This window comes from Pygocentrus nattereri, chromosome 18 (assembly GCF_015220715.1).
Source record: "Pygocentrus nattereri isolate fPygNat1 chromosome 18, fPygNat1.pri, whole genome shotgun sequence".
Classification (NCBI taxonomy): Eukaryota; Metazoa; Chordata; class Actinopteri; order Characiformes; family Serrasalmidae; genus Pygocentrus; species Pygocentrus nattereri.
Genome location: NC_051228.1, coordinates 1,365,001 through 1,385,000, shown reverse-complemented (window position 1 = coordinate 1,385,000; position 20,000 = coordinate 1,365,001). Strand labels below are relative to the sequence as shown.

Genomic DNA, 20,000 nt, shown 5'->3' with positions numbered 1-20,000 from the left:
GACTGATTAGATAAATAGATAGACAGACTGATAGATAGACAGACAGACTGATAGACAGATCTGTCACTTCATAAATCTCAGAGGGAAAAGCGTCTACTAGAGCAGCACAGAATACGTAAATAGTAAAACGAGCGAAAGTGTTGTTGTATGCTTTTATACAGATGCATAAATAGAAGAAGTAAAAATCTATAATAAAATGTACTAAAACAAACATAAAATATAACATTCAGGACAGAAATAAGTAAATAAAATTGCATAAATATTATGCAACTTATCACATATATATATATATATATATATATAAAATATATTATTGTTATTGTTGCTTATAGATATTTAAATATATGGAACACTTAGAGCTTACCATAGCAGATGTATTTTCATTAGTGTTATTATTAGTAACATTTTGTCATTATCATGATTACATATGTACGTGTGTGTGTGTGTGTGTGTGTGTGTGTGCGTGAGAGTGTGTGTGTGTGTGTGCGGGTGTGTGTGTGCGGGTGTGTGTGTGTGTGTGTGTGTGTGTGTATATGTAGCTGCTGGTAATTCTAATCACAAAATTATAATTCTGGTGGTCCGTTCTGGCCTGTATGGGGGCGATAGCTGCTTCATTCCTCCCACCACCCAGTCCATCCCCACGGCAACCCAGCATCACAGCAGCGTCGCCATAGTTACGCTGAAGCATCAGTTGTCAGCTTCATGCTGTTACTTGTGCAGGGCAGAGACGAGAGTGACTCACCTGAACGGAGACTAATGATGTCACGTCATGTGATTCCATGCCGAGCACAGAGCAGCTGGAGGCATGGTGCATTATGGGAGTTTGGGTTTACTACTGCGTTCACCTGCTTTTCTCACCGCCGTGGTTTTTGTGTGCATCGTTATATTCAGCTTTGTTTCCATCACAGCGGGTAGATTTATTCAATACATGGCATGTGGGCAGAGGCGCCCACACTGCAGACAGCGTACGGCTGTATTGTGGCCTAGGGGTTCTTTAAACATGAAGGTCGCTCTTGATAATATCAGCTCCAGTATTCACACGTGTGGGATTGTTTTCCTCTAAATAGTCGTGGTAAATGATTGAAAACGTGCTCTTTCGTAACTTTTGACTAATATAAGTAATAAGTAATTGACTAATATAAATATATATTGTTTAGCGCAGGGGTCGGAAACGTGCAGCATGCGGCTTCTTCACTGCCCTGTTGCAGCTCCACAGCTGAATCAGGTTTGTAGGTAAAACTAAAATAATCCTCCTTTACAGTAAAATTAAGCTCTGCTGATTGTTCAACCCAGAAAAGGATGGCATGCCCACTCCAGCTGCCCCAGGAGGAGGAGTTTAAGTATCTCGGGGTCTTGTTCTCGAGTGATGGGAAGAGGGTTGGTGAGTCCGGCCGCAGGCTGGGACAGGCGGCAGCAGTAATGCGGTCACTGTACCGGACTGTAGTGGTGAAGAGGAGCTGAGCCAAAAGGCGAAACTCTCTGTTTACCGGTCGGTCTACATCCCGACCCTCACCTGCGGTCATGAGCTGTGGGTGATGACCAAAAGAACGAGATCACGAATACAAGCGGTGGAAATGAGCCTCTTCGCAGGGTGGTGGCTACACTCTATTCGATAGGGTGAGGAACTCGGTCATCCGGGAGGAGCTCGGAGTAGAGCCGCTACTCCTCCGCATTGAGAGGAGCATCTGATCCGGATGCTCCCTGGACGCCTCCCAGTGGGGGTGTACCAGACACGGCCTACCAGGATAAGACCCTGAGGTTTACCTAGGACCCACTGGAGGGAGTACATCTCCAAGTTGGCCTGGGAGCGGCTTGGCGTCCCTGGGAATGAGCTGGAGGATTTTGCGGGGGAACAGGGTCTTCTGGGATTCTCTGCTCTCCAAACTGCTACTGCGGCCCTATCTGGACTAAGTGGTTAACGATGATGCTGATGATGATCGTTCAACACAGTTTAACAATAAATGGTCTTAAGCGCTGGAGTTCATGTAGAACTGCTTTAACCCTGAGGGTTGGCATGCAGACTGCTGGTCACCATAGCAACGCAGGTCTCACCTACCTAGAAACGAGAAACTATTAACCACAGAAAGTCTAACGTTGAGAGATGTTTGGCAAGAAAGTGTTCTACTTCTGCAATTCCCTGCCAGAGATGCTTGAAAAGTAGCTACAGCTGAGCTCAAGCTTAAGGCAGACCAAAGTAAGCCTGCGTTTATATTATGTTATATTATATTATTAGTTTTTAGCCTATAATAGGATATTAGCACATGTTGAGACATATTTACAGCTAATTGTTACACCAATGAAATGGGCGTACATTATTGTGGCTCCCAAGGTGGCTTGATTTTTTGCTGAAATGGGACAAAACGGCTGGTCTTCACATTTGGGTGGCCGAGCCCAAGTTTATGGTACTGTTCAGTCTGATCGTGGCCGTTATGACCTACACAGAGGAGACCAGAGAAGCGCTCGTCCTTTGCATGTCCGTCCTGTGAGAGATTAGAGGGCTAGATTATTCGCGGGTTTTCACCATGCTGGGTAAAATGTGGACAGCTGACGTTATTAATTCAGCAGAATGTTGGCAGGCCGAGCCGAGCGCTCGCAGACGGAGCCGTGATGGTGGTGGCACGCTGACACAGAACATGCTGGGTTCGGGACATTTTGGTTGCAGAGGAAAAATAATAACTTTTCCCCGTTTCTTAGTTCAGCCCGTCCTTAACGAGGGAAGTCCTGCATCGTCCTGCTTTGGCACGTCTGCCATTCAGTCATTTCTTATTTACTCTGATGTAAACCCTTTAATGCCGATCCAAAAACCTTCCACGCTGCTCTGTTGATGACGCGGTTTCTCAGTAGGGCTGCGCAAAATGAGAACATATGTTGTTATTGTGATAAATTATGTCATAATACAATACAGTATGCTTTTCTGAACATATTGTGTGCATCAGTGGAGTCACTTTAACTCGATTTAGTGTCAAATACTGAATAAAAATCACTTTGTTCAGTTTTTGATAATTTTTGATAAAAATAGATATATATTTTATATATATTAATATATATATATATATATATATATATATATATATATATATCATGACGTGTGTATTTTGAAAATATACAGATACAGCAGATACAGCAGATAGAGATCAGGATAAACCATTTGAAGCTTTAACCTCTTAAAGTGGCAGCTTATTACTCAGTTATTAATGTCAAGACTTTTTATGCAGTATCTAATGTGAATTACTTGGTGTTTATTATTAATTATTCAGTATCTACCATGAATTATTTTGCATTAGTTATGAATTATTCAGTATCTACTATGAATTATTTTGTATTATTGATAAATTAATCAGTATCTACTATAAATTATTTTGTATTAGTTATTAATTATTCAGTATCTACTATAAATTATTTTGTATTAGTTATTAATTATTCAGTATCTACTATGAATTATTTTGTATTATTGATAAATAAATCAGTATCTACTATAAATTGTTTAGTATCTACTATTAATTATTTTGTATTAGTTATTAATTATTCAGTATCTATTAGGGATTATTTTGTATTAGTTATTAATTATTCAATATCTATTAGGGATTATTTTGTATTAGTTATTAATAATTCCGTATCTATTAGGGATTATTTTGTATTAGTTATTAATAATTCCGTATCTATTAGGGATTATTTTGTATTAGTTATTAATAATTCCGTATCTATTAGGGATTATTTTGTATTAGTTATTAATAATTCCGCGTCTGCTATGAGTTCATTCGTATTCGTTTAGAATAGCTTGGTATCTGCTATGAGGCTAATGTGTGAGGCCCGTAGAGTTTAAGGGGTTAAACGTCTTCGTTATTTAACGCTGCTCAGTGTTTTCAGTCTGGCGGTAAATGTGGACCCTCAGTCGTGTCCCTCAGCACAGAACACTGGGAGCCCCTGTCTGCACCGCGGAAACGCTGGTTGCCAACATGGTTATCAGTTCTTATGTAAGACTGTAAAGATCCTGCTGAAGCTGAAAGTGGAGTGGCAGGCCCTGATTTCATAATATGGACTGTAATCGCGGCTATTTTCAGCAAAGCCACAAGTACCCAGCGCTTATCTAAGCGGAGAGCTGTGCTGAGTGTGGATGAGGTGAGCGCTGAGAGAGCCTCACCTGAGTGCCCAGGCCTGTACAGCAGCGAGAGGAGCGTAAAGAATGGTTAAAAATCAACCTACAGCACTGCAGGACCTGTTAAATGCTCCATACAGTTCACTCCTGAAAAAAGGCCATTAGGATTAAAACCTGATGGTTTTGCTTCCTCATAGGAATTAGGTTACATTAGAGAGCGCTGCTTTTCTGTAGGATATCTTTAGATCCAAACAGGAAACCTTCAAATGCATCTAGAGTCTGTATAAGGAGCCCTGTAAAACCATTAGGGCGCTTTACACTGTGATATCAACCCATCAGGAAAACACGCAACACCATTAGAGCAGGGGTGTCAAGCTCAACCCCTAAAAAGGGCCATATTAAGACCTCAGTCTGTTTTTATCTTATTTCTGCTTAATATTTTGACATGGCCTAAGCGGGACATTGTTTGTCCAACAGCAGAACAGACATTGAGATGCGTACTCACTCAAAAATCATTCTAAATAAAAATTATTTTAAAAAAAAATGGATATTTGCCTGAACTGGACACCAGGCATCTTTTTGTGTAACCACCAGCCCAGAAATGGTTGTTAGGGGAAGGAGGTCCGAACACACACTATGTTGCAGTGCATGCTGGGGACTGTAGTGCATCTCAGAGTGAATCTTTTCCAGACTATATTTTCAAAAATAAACTAAAAATAACTTAAATTGGTGTATTGTGATCTGCTATGGTCTCCTGGCTTCCTTCATGGAGTGTCCACTCACTGTCCACTCTATTAGACACTCCTACCTTGTCGGTCCACCTTGTAGGTGTAAAGTCAGAGACGACAGCTCATCTGCTGCTGCACAGTTTGTGTTGGTCATCCTCTCGTCCTTCATCAGTGGTTACAGGACGCTGCCCACAGGACGCTGCCCACAGGACGCTGCCCACAGGACGCTGTCGGCTGGATATTTTTGGTTGGTGGGCTATTCTCAGTCCAGCAGCGACACTGAGGTGTCTAAAAACTCCAGTAGCACTGCTGTGTCTGATCCACTCAGACCAGCACAACACACACTAACACACCACCACCATGTCAGTGTTACTGCAGTGCTGAGAATGACCAACCACCCAAACAGTACCTGCTCTGTGAGGGTCCATGGGGGTCCTGACCACTGAAGAACAGGGTAACAGAGTATCAGAGAAACAGATGGACTACAGTCTGTAACTGTAGAACTACAGAGTGGAACTGAACGGTCAGTGGAGCTGATAGAGTGGACAGAGAGTGCAGAAACAAGGAGGTGGTCAGAACGTTACGCCTGACCGGTGTATGTATTCCATGATTATCTGCTGACTGTGCAGTAACAGCGCTGGTGCATTGTCATTTTTTTATATTATTATTTTAAGTGTGTGCTGCTTCTTTGTGTCCTCAGGTGACCTGAGATGCCTCAGTAAATGTCTGTGCTGTCCTGCCCAACAGACCATCACTCTCTCTTTGTCTTTCTCTTTTACAGTAACTGCCCGTTCACGCTGGCCTCCGCTCTGGCTCGAGGGACGGCCGACAACATCCTGCAGAGTGACCTCTCCGTGTATTACCTCAACAAAAACGTTGAGGACGGCACAGAAACGCTTCCTCGTGAGTAGATTACGTGACTCTTCCTCGTGCTGATCCACTGTCTGGGTCAGATTCCCGGTTCTGAGAGCCCTCATGGTCCATGTCTTTGCTTCTCCAAAGCTGAGCTTGGACCAAACGGTCATAAACACTGATCACCTGGTGCAGGTGTGTGGTGAGCCAGGTAAACAGTGGTTAAAGTGATGGTTTGGCCGAAAGCTGAATTTGCCTGCTTTGCAACTTCACACCAGTTTTAGCACTGGAGCTACAAGGCTAATGTAGCTAGCAAGTAATAGATGCTTATGCAGTTAGCATGGTGCTAACTGGCTTCCTAGATCATCACTCATTCGCCTTAAACCATGTGGAGGTGTTCAGTGTCTCTAATAGTCTTGATTATGAGGTTTCTGACTCTGTTTGACTCTCTGTGATCTATAAACATGGACTAAAGCACATTAGCATAGCTGAACGCAGCGGTTCTGAGTGCTTTTGTCCTTTTTTAATTGATAAAATAAATCACAGCTAAAACTGAAGCAGTTCAACTCCAGAAGTCAAGTGTAAGAGGGGAAAACTGGATAAATTCAAATTTTTTGCCAAACTATTCCTTTAAGCAACACTGTAGAGCTTTACATCAACCTTTCTGTACACCCCAGACACAAAATCCCATTGAGTTATGTTTAAATCATCTCAGTGATGGTCTCAGTGTTTTAAATCCATTTTTAGTCTATCTTTACTAAATAGAATCATCATGCTTGTGGATTTAAACCCTGCACATAGTGTAGTAATGCTTTTATTTCATTGTTAGGTTTTGGTTGGAAATGAAAGGGTTTAAAATCTCGAAACACCCAACAGAAAATGATCCAGTCAGGATGGTTCCCTCTGGGGTATTCGGGTAGATACAGCTGAGCTGCTCTCCCATTGGTTAGGACTTCAGGAGCTGGACAGAAGGCCTTACACGCTAGAAGACACATCGCAGTGAGAAAAAATGTCTAATCGGGTTTCGGGCGGCTGCTACAAATGGAAAACAGCAGCGTCTGAAAGGGTCACTGTAAAACTCGGACATGCAAGCTCAGATATGTTAATGCCTTTCACAAGCTTCAGATGTCTGTTTAATCTAGAACGTCCATATGTACCAGCACTAGCTTAATGGACACGCAGGTAAACAGACATGTAGTGGCTGCGGCTGTTTTCTCTGCGCTGGTGCAGTAAAGAAGCAGCAGGTAAACGCGTTTGAGTAGCTGATGGATTTAAAAATGTGGTCAGTTTGCTATTTTTTAGAGTTGTAAAGGTACATAAACCTGATTGTGCCTTAAACTCAGCTCATTAAGAAGCTTTCGCCCCACACACGTGAGACTTTTCACCGTTTTTCTTCGTTTACTTTGCTGTATTTTCTTCTTCCGTGCTCTCCGTTTTCATTGGCGGTTGCAGGAGTGTTCTGATTGAGTCGTTGATCAGTTTACACTAGATTGCACTCGGGTAAATCTGAGCCTGCGCCCTCAAACACGACTCGAGTCTCTCTCCAGCTGTCGACTCTGACTGACCCAAAAGTGTGCAGACTAGAGCCGTCCAGCTCAGACTCAGCCAGACTGAGAATCGGGGCTAAAATCGGGGGGAAAGTCGTGTGTAACCCCGGCTTAAGTTATTCAGTTGTAATATTTAATGTTTTTTCCTTAAGAAAGTTCCACAAAGTTCACGTTTTACTCACATCACCTACTCACACTGAAACCCTTCTGACTGGTTTTATTTGCATTATGTAAACTGAAGTTCACCGTCTTCATTAGAGCAGGTTTCTTTCTGCTCTTGATTTGTTGCAATAGCATCTTTGTGTGCGTCAGAGTGCCTTTGAAAGCACTGCTGCAGTCTGAAGTCATTTGACATTGCTGTTCATTTCAGACGACACTCATGACCCCAAAAGACGACGGTGATGATTTGAAGTCCTAGAAAGGCTCAAACGAGGAGAGAATCTGTTCTGAAGTTTTGCAGACATGCATAGATCAGCCTAGTGTTAGCGATGAATGTAGGCCATCCTGCACATTTTAAACCCTCTCCTATTCGACTGCGAATTCAGGTCACTTACTAACTTCACGCTGGCCTGAATTGCTTTCTTAACTTTCTATATTCGAATAGAAATGGCAAAGGAATTGAAAGAGGGAACGATTGTGAATGCTCCAGACGGCTTTCAGATGAATTAGAAGAGAGAGTTGGCGTCTGGCTTCGGGCTTTAGATTTCTGCCCGTCCTCCATCTGCGTTACAGGTGCTTGTGCGATTAATGGTTTGTTATTTCTGAGTGTTTAATGTCACGTCCAATGAGATTTGCTTCTCTTAGCCGTCTTCGCTGCAGATCGAAGGCAGAATTATACATTTCGGTATTGCAGTATTTTTCGCAGTATCAGTTACACAGTGATCTCACATACAGGAGTAAAAATGAGCATTATCATCATAATTCAAACTGCAGGCCACAAGGGGGAGCTACTAGCTCTCAAATCACTTGTGTGCATTACTAGCTGCATTTCCATCCACACATCTTTATATGTAAACAATATTTTATTGGAAGGGTCCAGCCTGCAATTGAACTCCAATTCCCAGAAGCCCTCGGGCTGATTAGGAAAGCCAACTCGACACACCTGCAGACTCCTCTACGCAAGGCTGTGGTGAACAGTAGCCTTTGTCACAGCTTTGTAGAGGGGTGACCCGTACGGTACTTAAAGAATAGAAAAGAGGGCTGAGAAAAGACATTGCCCAAAAACTAAAGAGAGAAGAAAAGAAGGCTACAAAGAATAAACTGACCCAAAAATCTGCAGACTAGAGTCGACCAGCTCAGACTCAGCCAGACTGAGAATCGGGTCTAAAATCGGGGTAAAAGTCGTGAAGTGTAACCCCGGCTTAAGTAATAATTCCAGTATGAATTACCTTCTACAACCCCAATTCCAGCGAAGTTGGGACGTTGTGTAAAACATAAATAAAAACAGAATACGATGATCTGCAAATCCATTTCAACCTATATTCAACTGAATCCACTACAAAGACGAGATATTTAATGTTCAAACGGATAAACTTTATCATTTTTTGCAAATATTCACTCATATTGAATTTGATGCCTGCAACATGTTCCAAAGAAGTTGGGACAGGGGCAACAAAAGCCTGGGAAAGTTGAGGAATGCTCAAAAAACACCTGTTTGGAACATTCCACAGGTGAACAGGTTAATTGGAAACAGGTGAGTGTCATGATTGGGTATAAAGGGAGCATCCCTGAAAGGCTCAGTCGTTCACAAGCCAGGACGGGGCGAGGTTCACCACTTAGTGAACAACTGCGTGAGCAAATAGTCCAACAGTTTAAGAACAACGTTTCTCAACGTGCAACTGCAGGAATTTAGGGATTTCATCATCTACAGTCCATAATATCATCAAAAGATTCAGAGAATCTGGAGAAATCTCTGCAGGTAAGCGGCAAGGCAGAAAACCAGCACTGAACGCCCGTGACCTTCATTTTTGGAAATCAATGGAGGTGGTCGTGTGGTCGTGGGTCGTGGGTCGTGGGTTGTGTCCTCCGGGCCAATGAGGAAAAGGACTGTCCGGATTGTTTTCAGCACAAAGTTCAAAAGCCAGCATCTCTGATGGTGGCGGGGCGGGGGGGGTGTGTTAGTGCCCATGGCAGGGGTAACCTGCACATCTGTGAAGGCCCCATTAATGCTGAAAGGTCCATACAGGTTTTGGAGCAACATCTGCTGCCATCCAAGCAGCGTCTTTATCAGGGACGTCCTGCTTATTTCAGCAAGACGATGCCGAGCCACATTCTGCACGTGTTACAACAGCGTGGCGTCGTAGTAAAAGAGTGCGGGTACTAGACTGGCCTGCCTGCAGTCCAGACCGTCTCCCATTGAAAATGTGTGGCGCATTATGAAGCTCAAAATACGACAGCGGAGACCCCCGGACTGCTGAGCAGCTGAAGCTGGACATCAAGCAGGAATGGGAAAGAATTCCACCTACAAAGCTTCAACAATCAGTGTCCTCAGTTTCCAAACGCTTATTGAGTGTTAAAGGAAAGGTGATGTAACTCAGTGGGAAAAACGCCCCTGTCCCAACTTCTCTGGAACGTGTTGCAGGCATCAAATTCAAAATTAGTGAATATTTACAAAAAAAAATAGTTTATCCGTTTGAACATTAAATATCTCGTCTTTGTAGTGGATTCAACTGAATATCGGTTGAAAATGATTTGCAAATCATCGTATTCTGATTTTATTTATGTTTTACACAACGTCCCAACTTCACTGGAATTGGGGTTGTGTGTCGAAAGTACTTCTCGCAAGGCATGGGGTTTTCTGTCTGGCAGCATTTTATAAGCGTCACTTTCACTGCACTTTGAACTGTCACCAAAAACAGACACTATGATTATGTACCATCATTCCAAATTGCCGTTGATAACCGGCGTCCATTTTTATTTTTGGTGGAGGGACAGAGAGGGAGTGATGGAGAGATTGAGTGATGGAGGGGTGGAGGGGGAGGGATGGAGAGATGGAGGAGGGCAGACAGACGTGTGTCTCAGGGCAGAGACGCCAGATTAAATTTAGATTGTGCCGTCAGAGACCAGCAAGCTTTAAAGGAGGAGCTCACTGATCACATATACAATAAACAAGAAGCAGCTCGGAGGTTCTGACCTGATCACAAACTGAGGGCATTTTCACACTAGAGCTTTTTCCTGACCCAGGACCGCTTCCTCTTTGAGTTCAGTTCACCCAGGAGTGGAACAGAGAACCGATCTCGGTTTATATCACAATACCTACATTTAGAGTCGGTTATTCATTCAGCCTAATGAGAAACTGTAGAACGGACTCGGTTTATATCACAATACCTACATTTAGAGCCGGTTATTCATTCAGCCTAATGAGAAACTGTAGAACGGACTCGGTTTATATCACAATACCTACATTTAGAGCCGGTTATTCATTCAGCCTAATGAGAAACTGTAGAACGGACTCGGTTTATATCACAATACCTACATTTAGAGTCGGTTATTCATTCAGTCTAATGAGAAACTGTAGAACGGACTCGGTTTATATCACAATACCTACATTTAGAGTCGGTTATTCATTCAGCCTAATGAGAAACTGTAGAACAGACTCGGTTTATATCACAATACCTACATTTAGAGTCGGTTATTCATTCAGTCTAATGAGAAACTGTAGAACAGACTCGGTTTATATCACAATACCTACATTTAGAGTCGGTTATTCATTCAGTCTAATGAGAAACTGTAGAACGGACTCGGTTTATATCACAATACCTACATTTAGAGTCGGTTATTCATTCAGTCTAATGAGAAACTGTAGAACGGACTCGGTTTATATCACAATACCTACATTTAGAGTCGGTTATTCATTCAGCCTAATGAGAAACTGTAGAACGGACTCGGTTTATATCACAATACCTACATTTAGAGCCGGTTATTCATTCAGCCTAATGAGAAACTGTAGAACGGACTCGGTTTATATCACAATACCTACATTTAGAGTCGGTTATTCATTCAGTCTAATGAGAAACTGTAGAACAGACTCGGTTTATATCACAATACCTACATTTAGAGTCGGTTATTCATTCAGTCTAATGAGAAACTGTAGAACGGACTCGGTTTATATCACAATACCTACATTTAGAGTCGGTTATTCATTCAGTCTAATGAGAAACTGTAGAACAGACTCGGTTTATATCACAATACCTACATTTAGAGTCGGTTATTCATTCAGCCTAATGAGAAACTGTAGAACGGACTCGGTTTATATCACAATACCTACATTTAGAGCCGGTTATTCATTCAGTCTAATGAGAAACTGTAGAACAGACTCGGTTTATATGACAATACCTACATTTAGAGCCGGTTATTCATTCAGCCTAATGAGAAACTGTAGAACAGACTCGGTTTATATCACAATACCTACATTTAGAGTCGGTTATTCATTCAGCCTAATGAGAAACTGCAGAACGGACTCGGTTTATATCACAATACCTACATTTAGAGTCGGTTATTCATTCAGTCTAATGAGAAACTGTAGAACGGACTCGGTTTATATCACAATACCTACATTTAGAGTCGGTTATTCATTCAGTCTAATGAGAAACTGTAGAACGGACTCGGTTTATATCACAATACCTACATTTAGAGCCGGTTATTCATTCAGTCTAATGAGAAACTGTAGAACGGACTCGGTTTATATCACAATACCTACATTTAGAGCCGGTTATTCATTCAGCCTAATGAGAAACTGTAGAACAGACTCAGTTTATATCACAATACCTACATTTAGAGTCGGTTATTCATTCAGCCTAATGAGAAACTGTAGAACGGACTCGGTTTATATCACAATACCTACATTTAGAGTCGGTTATTCATTCAGCCTAATGAGAAACTGTAGAACGGACTCGGTTTATATCACAATACCTACATTTAGAGTCGGTTATTCATTCAGTCTAATGAGAAACTGTAGAACAGACTCGGTTTATAGCTCAATGCCTGTTACTGAGTATTGAGTAAATACTAAGTGAGTATTGAGTAAATCCTGAGTGAGTGTTGATTAAATCCTAAGTGAGTATTGATTAAATACTGAGTGAGTATTTATTAAATATTGAGTATTGAGTAAATCCTGAGTGAGTATTGAGTAAATCCTGAGTGAGTATTGATTAAAGACTGAGTGAGTGCTGAGTAAATCCTGAGTGAGTATTGATTAAAGACTGACTGAGTGTTGAGTAAATCCTGAGTGAGTATTGATTAAAGACTGACTGAGTGTTGAGTGAATCCTGAGTGAGTATTGATTAAAGACTGAGTGAGTGCTGAGTAAATCCTGAGTGAGTATTGATTAAAGACTGACTGAGTGTTGAGTGAATCCTAAGTGAGTATTGATTAAAGACTGAGTGAGTGTTGAGTAAATCCTGAGTGAGTATTGATTAAAGACTGAGTGAGTGTTGAGTGAATCCTGAGTGAGTATTGATTAAAGACTGAGTGAGTGCTGAGTAAATCCTGAGTGAGTATTGATTAAAGACTGACTGAGTGTTGAGTGAATCCTAAGTGAGTATTGATTAAAGACTGAGTGAGTGTTGAGTAAATCCTGAGTGAGTATTGATTAAAGACTGACTGAGTGTTGAGTGAATCCTGAGTGAGTATTGATTAAAGACTGACTGAGTGTTGAGTGAATCCTGAGTGAGTATTGATTAAAGACTGACTGAGTGTTGAGTAAATCCTGAGTGAGTATTGATTAAAGACTGACTGAGTGTTGAGTGAATCCTGAGTGAGTATTGATTAAAGACTGAGTGAGTGTTGAGTAAATCCTGAGTGAGTATTGATTAAAGACTTAGTGAGTGTTGAGTGAATCCTGAGTGAGTATTGATTAAAGACTGACTGAGTGTTGAGTGAATCCTGAGTGAGTATTGATTAAAGACTGAGTGAGTATTGATTAAAGACTGAGTGAGTTCTGAGTAAATCCTGAGTGAGTATTGATTAAAGACTGAGTGAGTGTTGAGTGAATCCTGAGTGAGTATTGATTAAAGACTGAGTGAGTGCTGAGTAAATCCTGAGTGAGTATTGATTAAAGACTGACTGAGTGTTGAGTAAATCCTGAGTGAGTATTGATTAAAGACTGACTGAGTGTTGAGTGAATCCTGAGTGAGTATTGATTAAAGACTGAGTGAGTGTTGAGTGAATCCTGAGTGAGTATTGATTAAAGACTGAGTGAGTGCTGAGTAAATCCTGAGTGAGTATTGATTAAAGACTGACTGAGTGTTGAGTAAATCCTGAGTGAGTATTGATTAAAGACTGACTGAGTGTTGAGTGAATCCTGAGTGAGTATTGATTAAAGACTGACTGAGTGTTGAGTGAATCCTGAGTGAGTATTGATTAAAGACTGACTGAGTGTTGAGTGAATCCTGAGTGAGTATTGATTAAAGACTGAGTGAGTGCTGAGTAAATCCTGAGTGAGTATTGATTAAAGACTGAGTGAGTGTTGAGTAAATCCTGAGTGAGTATTGATTAAAGACTGACTGAGCGTTGAGTGAATCCTGAGTGAGTATTGATTAAAGACTGAGTGAGTGCTGAGTAAATCCTGAGTGAGTATTGATTAAAGACTGACTGAGTGTTGAGTGAATCCTAAGTGAGTATTGATTAAAGACTGACTGAGTGTTGAGTGAATCCTGAGTGAGTATTGATTAAAGACTGACTGAGTGTTGAGTGAATCCTGAGTGAGTATTGATTAAAGACTGACTGAGTGTTGAGTAAATCCTGAGTGAGTATTGATTAAAGACTGACTGAGTGTTGAGTGAATCCTGAGTGAGTATTGATTAAAGACTGAGTGAGTGTTGAGTAAATCCTGAGTGAGTATTGATTAAAGACTTAGTGAGTGTTGAGTGAATCCTGAGTGAGTATTGATTAAAGACTGACTGAGTGTTGAGTGAATCCTGAGTGAGTATTGATTAAAGACTGAGTGAGTATTGATTAAAGACTGAGTGAGTGCTGAGTAAATCCTGAGTGAGTATTGATTAAAGACTGAGTGAGTGTTGAGTGAATCCTGAGTGAGTATTGATTAAAGACTGAGTGAGTGCTGAGTAAATCCTGAGTGAGTATTGATTAAAGACTGACTGAGTGTTGAGTAAATCCTGAGTGAGTATTGATTAAAGACTGACTGAGTGTTGAGTGAATCCTGAGTGAGTATTGATTAAAGACTGACTGAGTGTTGAGTGAATCCTGAGTGAGTATTGATTAAAGACTGAGTGAGTGCTGAGTAAATCCTGAGTGAGTATTGATTAAAGACTGAGTGAGTGTTGAGTGAATCCTGAGTGAGTATTGATTAAAGACTGAGTGAGTGCTGAGTAAATCCTGAGTGAGTATTGATTAAAGACTGACTGAGTGTTGAGTAAATCCTGAGTGAGTATTGATTAAAGACTGAGTGTTGAGTGAATCCTGAGTGAGTATTGATTAAAGACTGACTGAGTGTTGAGTAAATCCTGAGTGAGTATTGATTAAAGACTGACTGAGTGCTGAGTAAATCCTGAGTGAGTATTGATTAAAGACTGAGTGAGTATTGAGTAAATCCTGAGTGAGTATTGAGTAAATCCTGAGTGAGTATTGATTAAAGACTGAGTGAGTATTGAGTAAATCCTGAGTGAGTATTGATTAAAGACTGACTGAGTGTTGAGTAAATCCTGAGTGAGTATTGATTAAAGACTGAGTGAGTATTGAGTAAATCCTGAGTGAGTATTGATTAAAGACTGACTGAGTGTTGAGTAAATCCTGAGTGAGTATTGATTAAAGACTGAGTGAGTGTTGAGTAAATCCTGAGTGAGTATTGATTAAAGACTGACTGAGTGTTGAGTGAATCCTGAGTGAGTATTGATTAAAGACTGAGTGAGTATTGAGTAAATCCTGAGTGAGTATTGATTAAAGACTGACTGAGTGTTGAGTAAATCCTGAGTGAGTATTGATTAAAGACTGAGTGAGTATTGAGTAAATCCTGAGTGAGTATTGAGTAAATCCTGAGTGAGTATGAGACTAATGTGTAAGCAGTTCTGGCAGTTTCGGCTGTGAGAGGGTAACTGAGGCCTGTGTGAGTGCAGGGCAGTGTAGAGGACACAGGTAAGCGAGTGAGTGTGTTTTAGTCTCTAAGGAGAGATGTAAAAGAGGCACAGAGCAGAAGAAGAGAAGAGAAAAGAAGAGAGAATGTCAGTTTGAGCCTCAGGAGACTGCAGCAAGAAAAACATCTTTAGCCTCTCTGTGACTCTCACTATTTCTTTTTCTTTCTCTCCTTCTATCTATCCATCTATCTATCCATCTCTATCCATTTATCTATCCTTCTGTCCATCCATCTATCTATCTATCCATCTATCTATCCATCTGTACATCTCTATCCATCGATCCATCCATCTATGTCTATATCCATCTATCTGTCTATCCATCTGTCCATCCATCTATCTACTGTGTGAAAGGTGTTGTATGAATAAACTTGTGCTGTCTTGCAGAGATCGAGGCGGTGAAGCTGGCCCGGCTGGTGTTTAATAAGCTCTGTGAAACGTGCTGTTTGTGGCTGAAAGGCATCCCGACTCGCCGCCACGTCCAGCCGTACTACGAGACGTCCATCCACGCCATCAAAAACATGCGCAGAAAGATGGAGGACAGACACGTGGTCATCCCGGACTTTAACGCACTCTTTAACCTTCAGGTACCACACACGCACACACACACACACACACACGCGCACACACGCGCACACTCTCACACACTCTCACACACACACACACACGCGCACACACACACACACTCTCACACACACACACACACACTGACACACTCACCAGAAGCTTGATTTTTCGTGGCATATCTGTACAATCAAGCAGTTTAAGAACCTGAAAAGAATTATTGCGGTTAAATAACAAAACCATTATCACCATCATTTAATAGACCAATAGACCAATAATAAGAAATAATCCATCCATCCATCCATCCATCCATTTTCTAAGCTGCTTCTCCGTAAGGGTCGCGGGGTAATAAGAAATAATAAGAAATAATAAGAAATAATTTGTGCACATATCAATCCAGTAAAACAGAGGATGTACTTATTTACATGCTCACTGCTTTCTTTTACACAGAATGAATAAAAAGAAAAATGTGAGAAAGCATCAGTATAAAATCGCAGCATGCTTCTGTTATCATACGTTCTAAGGGTTAATATGTAGTAATTCATTTTGGATCACATTATGGCAAGACATGCAAAGTAGTCACACATACAGCGTCCGATAAATGTCCTTTAGGAATAGCCGATGAATCAACTGAGTACTCCAGCGCTCAGACCTCACTATCTGGATCTGCTGCTGAGGGCAGTTCTGCAGGGAGTGATGGCCTTTAATAGCATTGTATTTAATCAATAAAGCGCTGGCCCAGTTCTTTATGGAGCCCAGAGTGGCGGTGTGTACGTCCGCGCTGGCTGGAGGCTGTTGATAAATGAATGGTTTTTACTGGTGCTGTTGGCTAAACAGCAGCAGCACTCACTCTCAGGCAAAAGCAGATAAAGTGACCTCCCGACTCGACTCACCTTTTTTGGTTCTCCATTAGGCCAATCTGGTACCCGGTACTATTTTTGGGATCACGTCCGTCGAGGTTCCAAGTAAAGGTCTGCACATGACTGTTTTTTTCAGTCCTGCTCCCACAGAAAAGCGAAATCATTTATCCCGCTCCCGCCCACAACCAAGAGGTTTTGTTCCGCTCCATCAAAGTGAGCTGACATCCAGTATTTGACACAGTCTGCTCACAAACATGATTCTCTGCTGAAGTAACACGGCAGTCGTGGTCATCAGGCTCGCTGGAACTTCACCAATTGCCATTTATTCACCATTTAAACACACAGCAGGAATTAAACCACAGGTCATTTCAGGTGTTTTGCTGAATCTGCGTGTCGATCACAGCTCTTTAGAATGACCACAGTCATCGTAACTGTTGTACTGTTATCATCTCATATTGTTTATGCATGATTTAGTGATTGTTGTAGTTTATTTAGGCTGTTCATTAATTTGTGGGAATTCTCTTCTTGCGCTTTGTCCCGTTCCCACCTGCTGTGGACTTGGCTTCCTGCCTGCTCCTGTACACAACACTGAAAATAAGCCCCACCCATTCAACCTACAGCAGTTAAGCCCCACCCATTAAACCATTAGCAGTTTAGCCCCACTTATTCAGCCTACAGCAGTTTAGCCCCACCCATTAAGCCTACAGCAGTTTAGCCCCGCCCATTCAGCCTACAGCAGTTTAGGCCCACCCATTCAGCCTTCAGCAGTTTAGGCCCACCCATTAAGCCTACAGCTCTTTAGCCATGCCCACTCAGCCTAGAGCTGAATAGAAGTGGGGAAAAAGATAAAAGTATAGAATACGGGCTCTTTAATAGCGGACGTCTACATCCGCTCAGTGAAAGGCTGCTCTTTATTCTCCCTCCTTTCCACACATTAATGACACCTGAGGGATCCTTCAGTAATGAAGTGATTATTCTCACTAGTGAGGAACTCATCCCGTTTCACCGGCTCCGAAAGCCAGTAAATGACTCTTAAGCTGCCGATAATTAAAACCGTTCGACGAGAGAGAACACAAACGCTTTTAATTTGCATATTCATAAATTGTACCATTTAATTCAGCTGCGTGTTCTAGAGAATGGGAGACGTCTGCAGAGGAGAGGCCTCAGGTTCGCTGCTCGTGTTTTACCAGATTAAAGAAGGTAATAAGAGGTGAAGATGCATTACTGCAGGTCTTTAAGGCTCATCTAATAGTTTCATTAGACATGATTATTGCTTTATTACAATGCTCAGCGTCCTAGAGTGGTTTTCAAATAAAAACCTTTATTTTTTAAGCCTTTTTCAAGCAAACGTTGGGTGTGTTTACATGCCCTCAATAACCTGATCATAATCGGACTTCTGCAGTTATCCGATTATTCAAACAGTCATGTAAAACACCAAACTCTGATCTAGAAATCTGAAGAAATCTGATGAAGAGGCTGGATTTTAGCTCAGGAATCAGATTTCTCAGTACTGTGAACGCTTACTCTGATTTCTGTCGGATTTCTCAGTCTGCGCATGCGTGAGATCAGACAGCGGTACGTGAGCAGCACCGCTGCGAGACGCAGCAACACACTTTTAAACAGGCACTGAAACCAAACAGGAAGTAAAGGATTTAAAGATTCTTCATCTTCTAGACGATGTTTATTCATATTTTCAGGTGAAGCAGCGCAACGTTTAAAAACACATGGCATGAAGTTTTACGTCATGAATTCTGTGAGTTTGTTGGCTGGTTTTAAAGCAGAAATCTGATTCAATCTTGATGAAATCTGAGATTCCCCATTATCTGATTACTGTCTGACTCATGTAGACCTGGAGTTTCCCCATTATCTGATTACTGTCTGACTCCTGTAGACCTGGAGTTTCCCCATTATCTGATTACTGTCTGACTCCTGTAGACCTGGAGTTTCCCCATTATCTGATTACTGTCTGACTCCTGTAGACCTGGAGTTTTCCCATTATCTGATTACTGTCTGACTCCTGTAGACCTGGAGTTTCCCCGTTATCTGATTACTGTCTGACTCATGTAGACCTGGAGTTTCCCCATTATCTGATTACTGTCTGAGTCATGTAGACCTGGAGTTTCCTCATTATCTGATTACTGTCTGACTCCTGTAGACCTGGAGTTTCCCCATTATCTGATTACTGTCTGACTCCTGTAGACCTGGAGTTTCCCTGTTATCTGATTACTGTCTGACTCATGTAGACCTGGAGTTTCCCCATTATCTGATTACTGTCTGACTCATGTAGACCTGGAGTTTCCCCATTATCTGATTACTGTCTGACTCCTGTAGACCTGGAGTTTCCTCATTATCTGATTACTGTCTGACTCATGTAGACCTGGAGTTTCTCCATTATCTGATTACTGTCTGATTCCTGTAGACCTGGAGTTTCCCCGTTATCTGATTACTGTCTGACTCATGTAGACCTGGAGTTTCCCTGTTATCTGATTACTGTCTGACTCATGTAGACCTGGAGTTTCCCTGTTATCTGATTACAGTCTGACTCCTGTAGACCTGGAGTTTCCCCATTATCTGTTTACTGTCTGACTCATGTAGACCTGGAGTTTCCCCATTATCTGATTACTGTCTGTCTCATGTAGACCTGGAGTTTCCTCATTATCTGATTACTGTCTGACTCATGTAGACCTGGAGTTTCTCCATTATCTGATTACTGTCTGACTCATGTAGACCTGGTGTTTCCACATTATCTGATTACTGTCTGACTCCTGTAGACCTGGAGTTTCCCCATTATCTGATTACTGTCTGACTCCTGTAGACCTGGCATTTCCCCATTGTCTGATTACTCTCTGACTCCTGTAGACCTGGAGTTTCCCCATTATCTGATTACTGTCTGTCTCATGTAGACCTGGAGTTTCCTCATTATCTGATTACTGTCTGACTCATGTAGACCTGGAGTTTCTCCATTATCTGATTACTGTCTGACTCATGTAGACCTGGAGTTTCCCTATTATCTGATTACTGTCTGACTCCTGTAGACCTGGAGTTTCCCCATTATCTGATTACTGTCTGACTCCTGTAGACCTGGAGTTTCCTCATTATCTGATTACTGTCTGACTCCTGTAGACCTGGAGTTTCCCCATTATCTGATTACTGTCTGACTCCTGTAGACCTGGAGTTTCCCCATTATCTGATTACTGTCTGACTCCTGTAGACCTGGAGTTTCCCCATTATCTGATTACTGTCTGACTCCTGTAGACCTGGAGTTT

The 20,000-nt window shown here is 41.7% G+C and overlaps 1 protein-coding gene across 1 annotated transcript in view; it reads left to right on the top strand.

The window, feature by feature from the left end:
- The window catches only part of ppm1e (protein phosphatase, Mg2+/Mn2+ dependent, 1E), an 85,654-nt gene that overhangs the window by 46,728 nt on the left and 18,926 nt on the right, over nt 1-20,000 (top strand). Inside the window, exons 2-3 of the mRNA XM_037547210.1 lie at nt 5,606-5,727; nt 15,698-15,897. Of these exons, the coding sequence (XP_037403107.1) occupies nt 5,606-5,727; nt 15,698-15,897 (322 nt within the window). The remainder of the gene's footprint in view (nt 1-5,605; nt 5,728-15,697; nt 15,898-20,000) is intronic.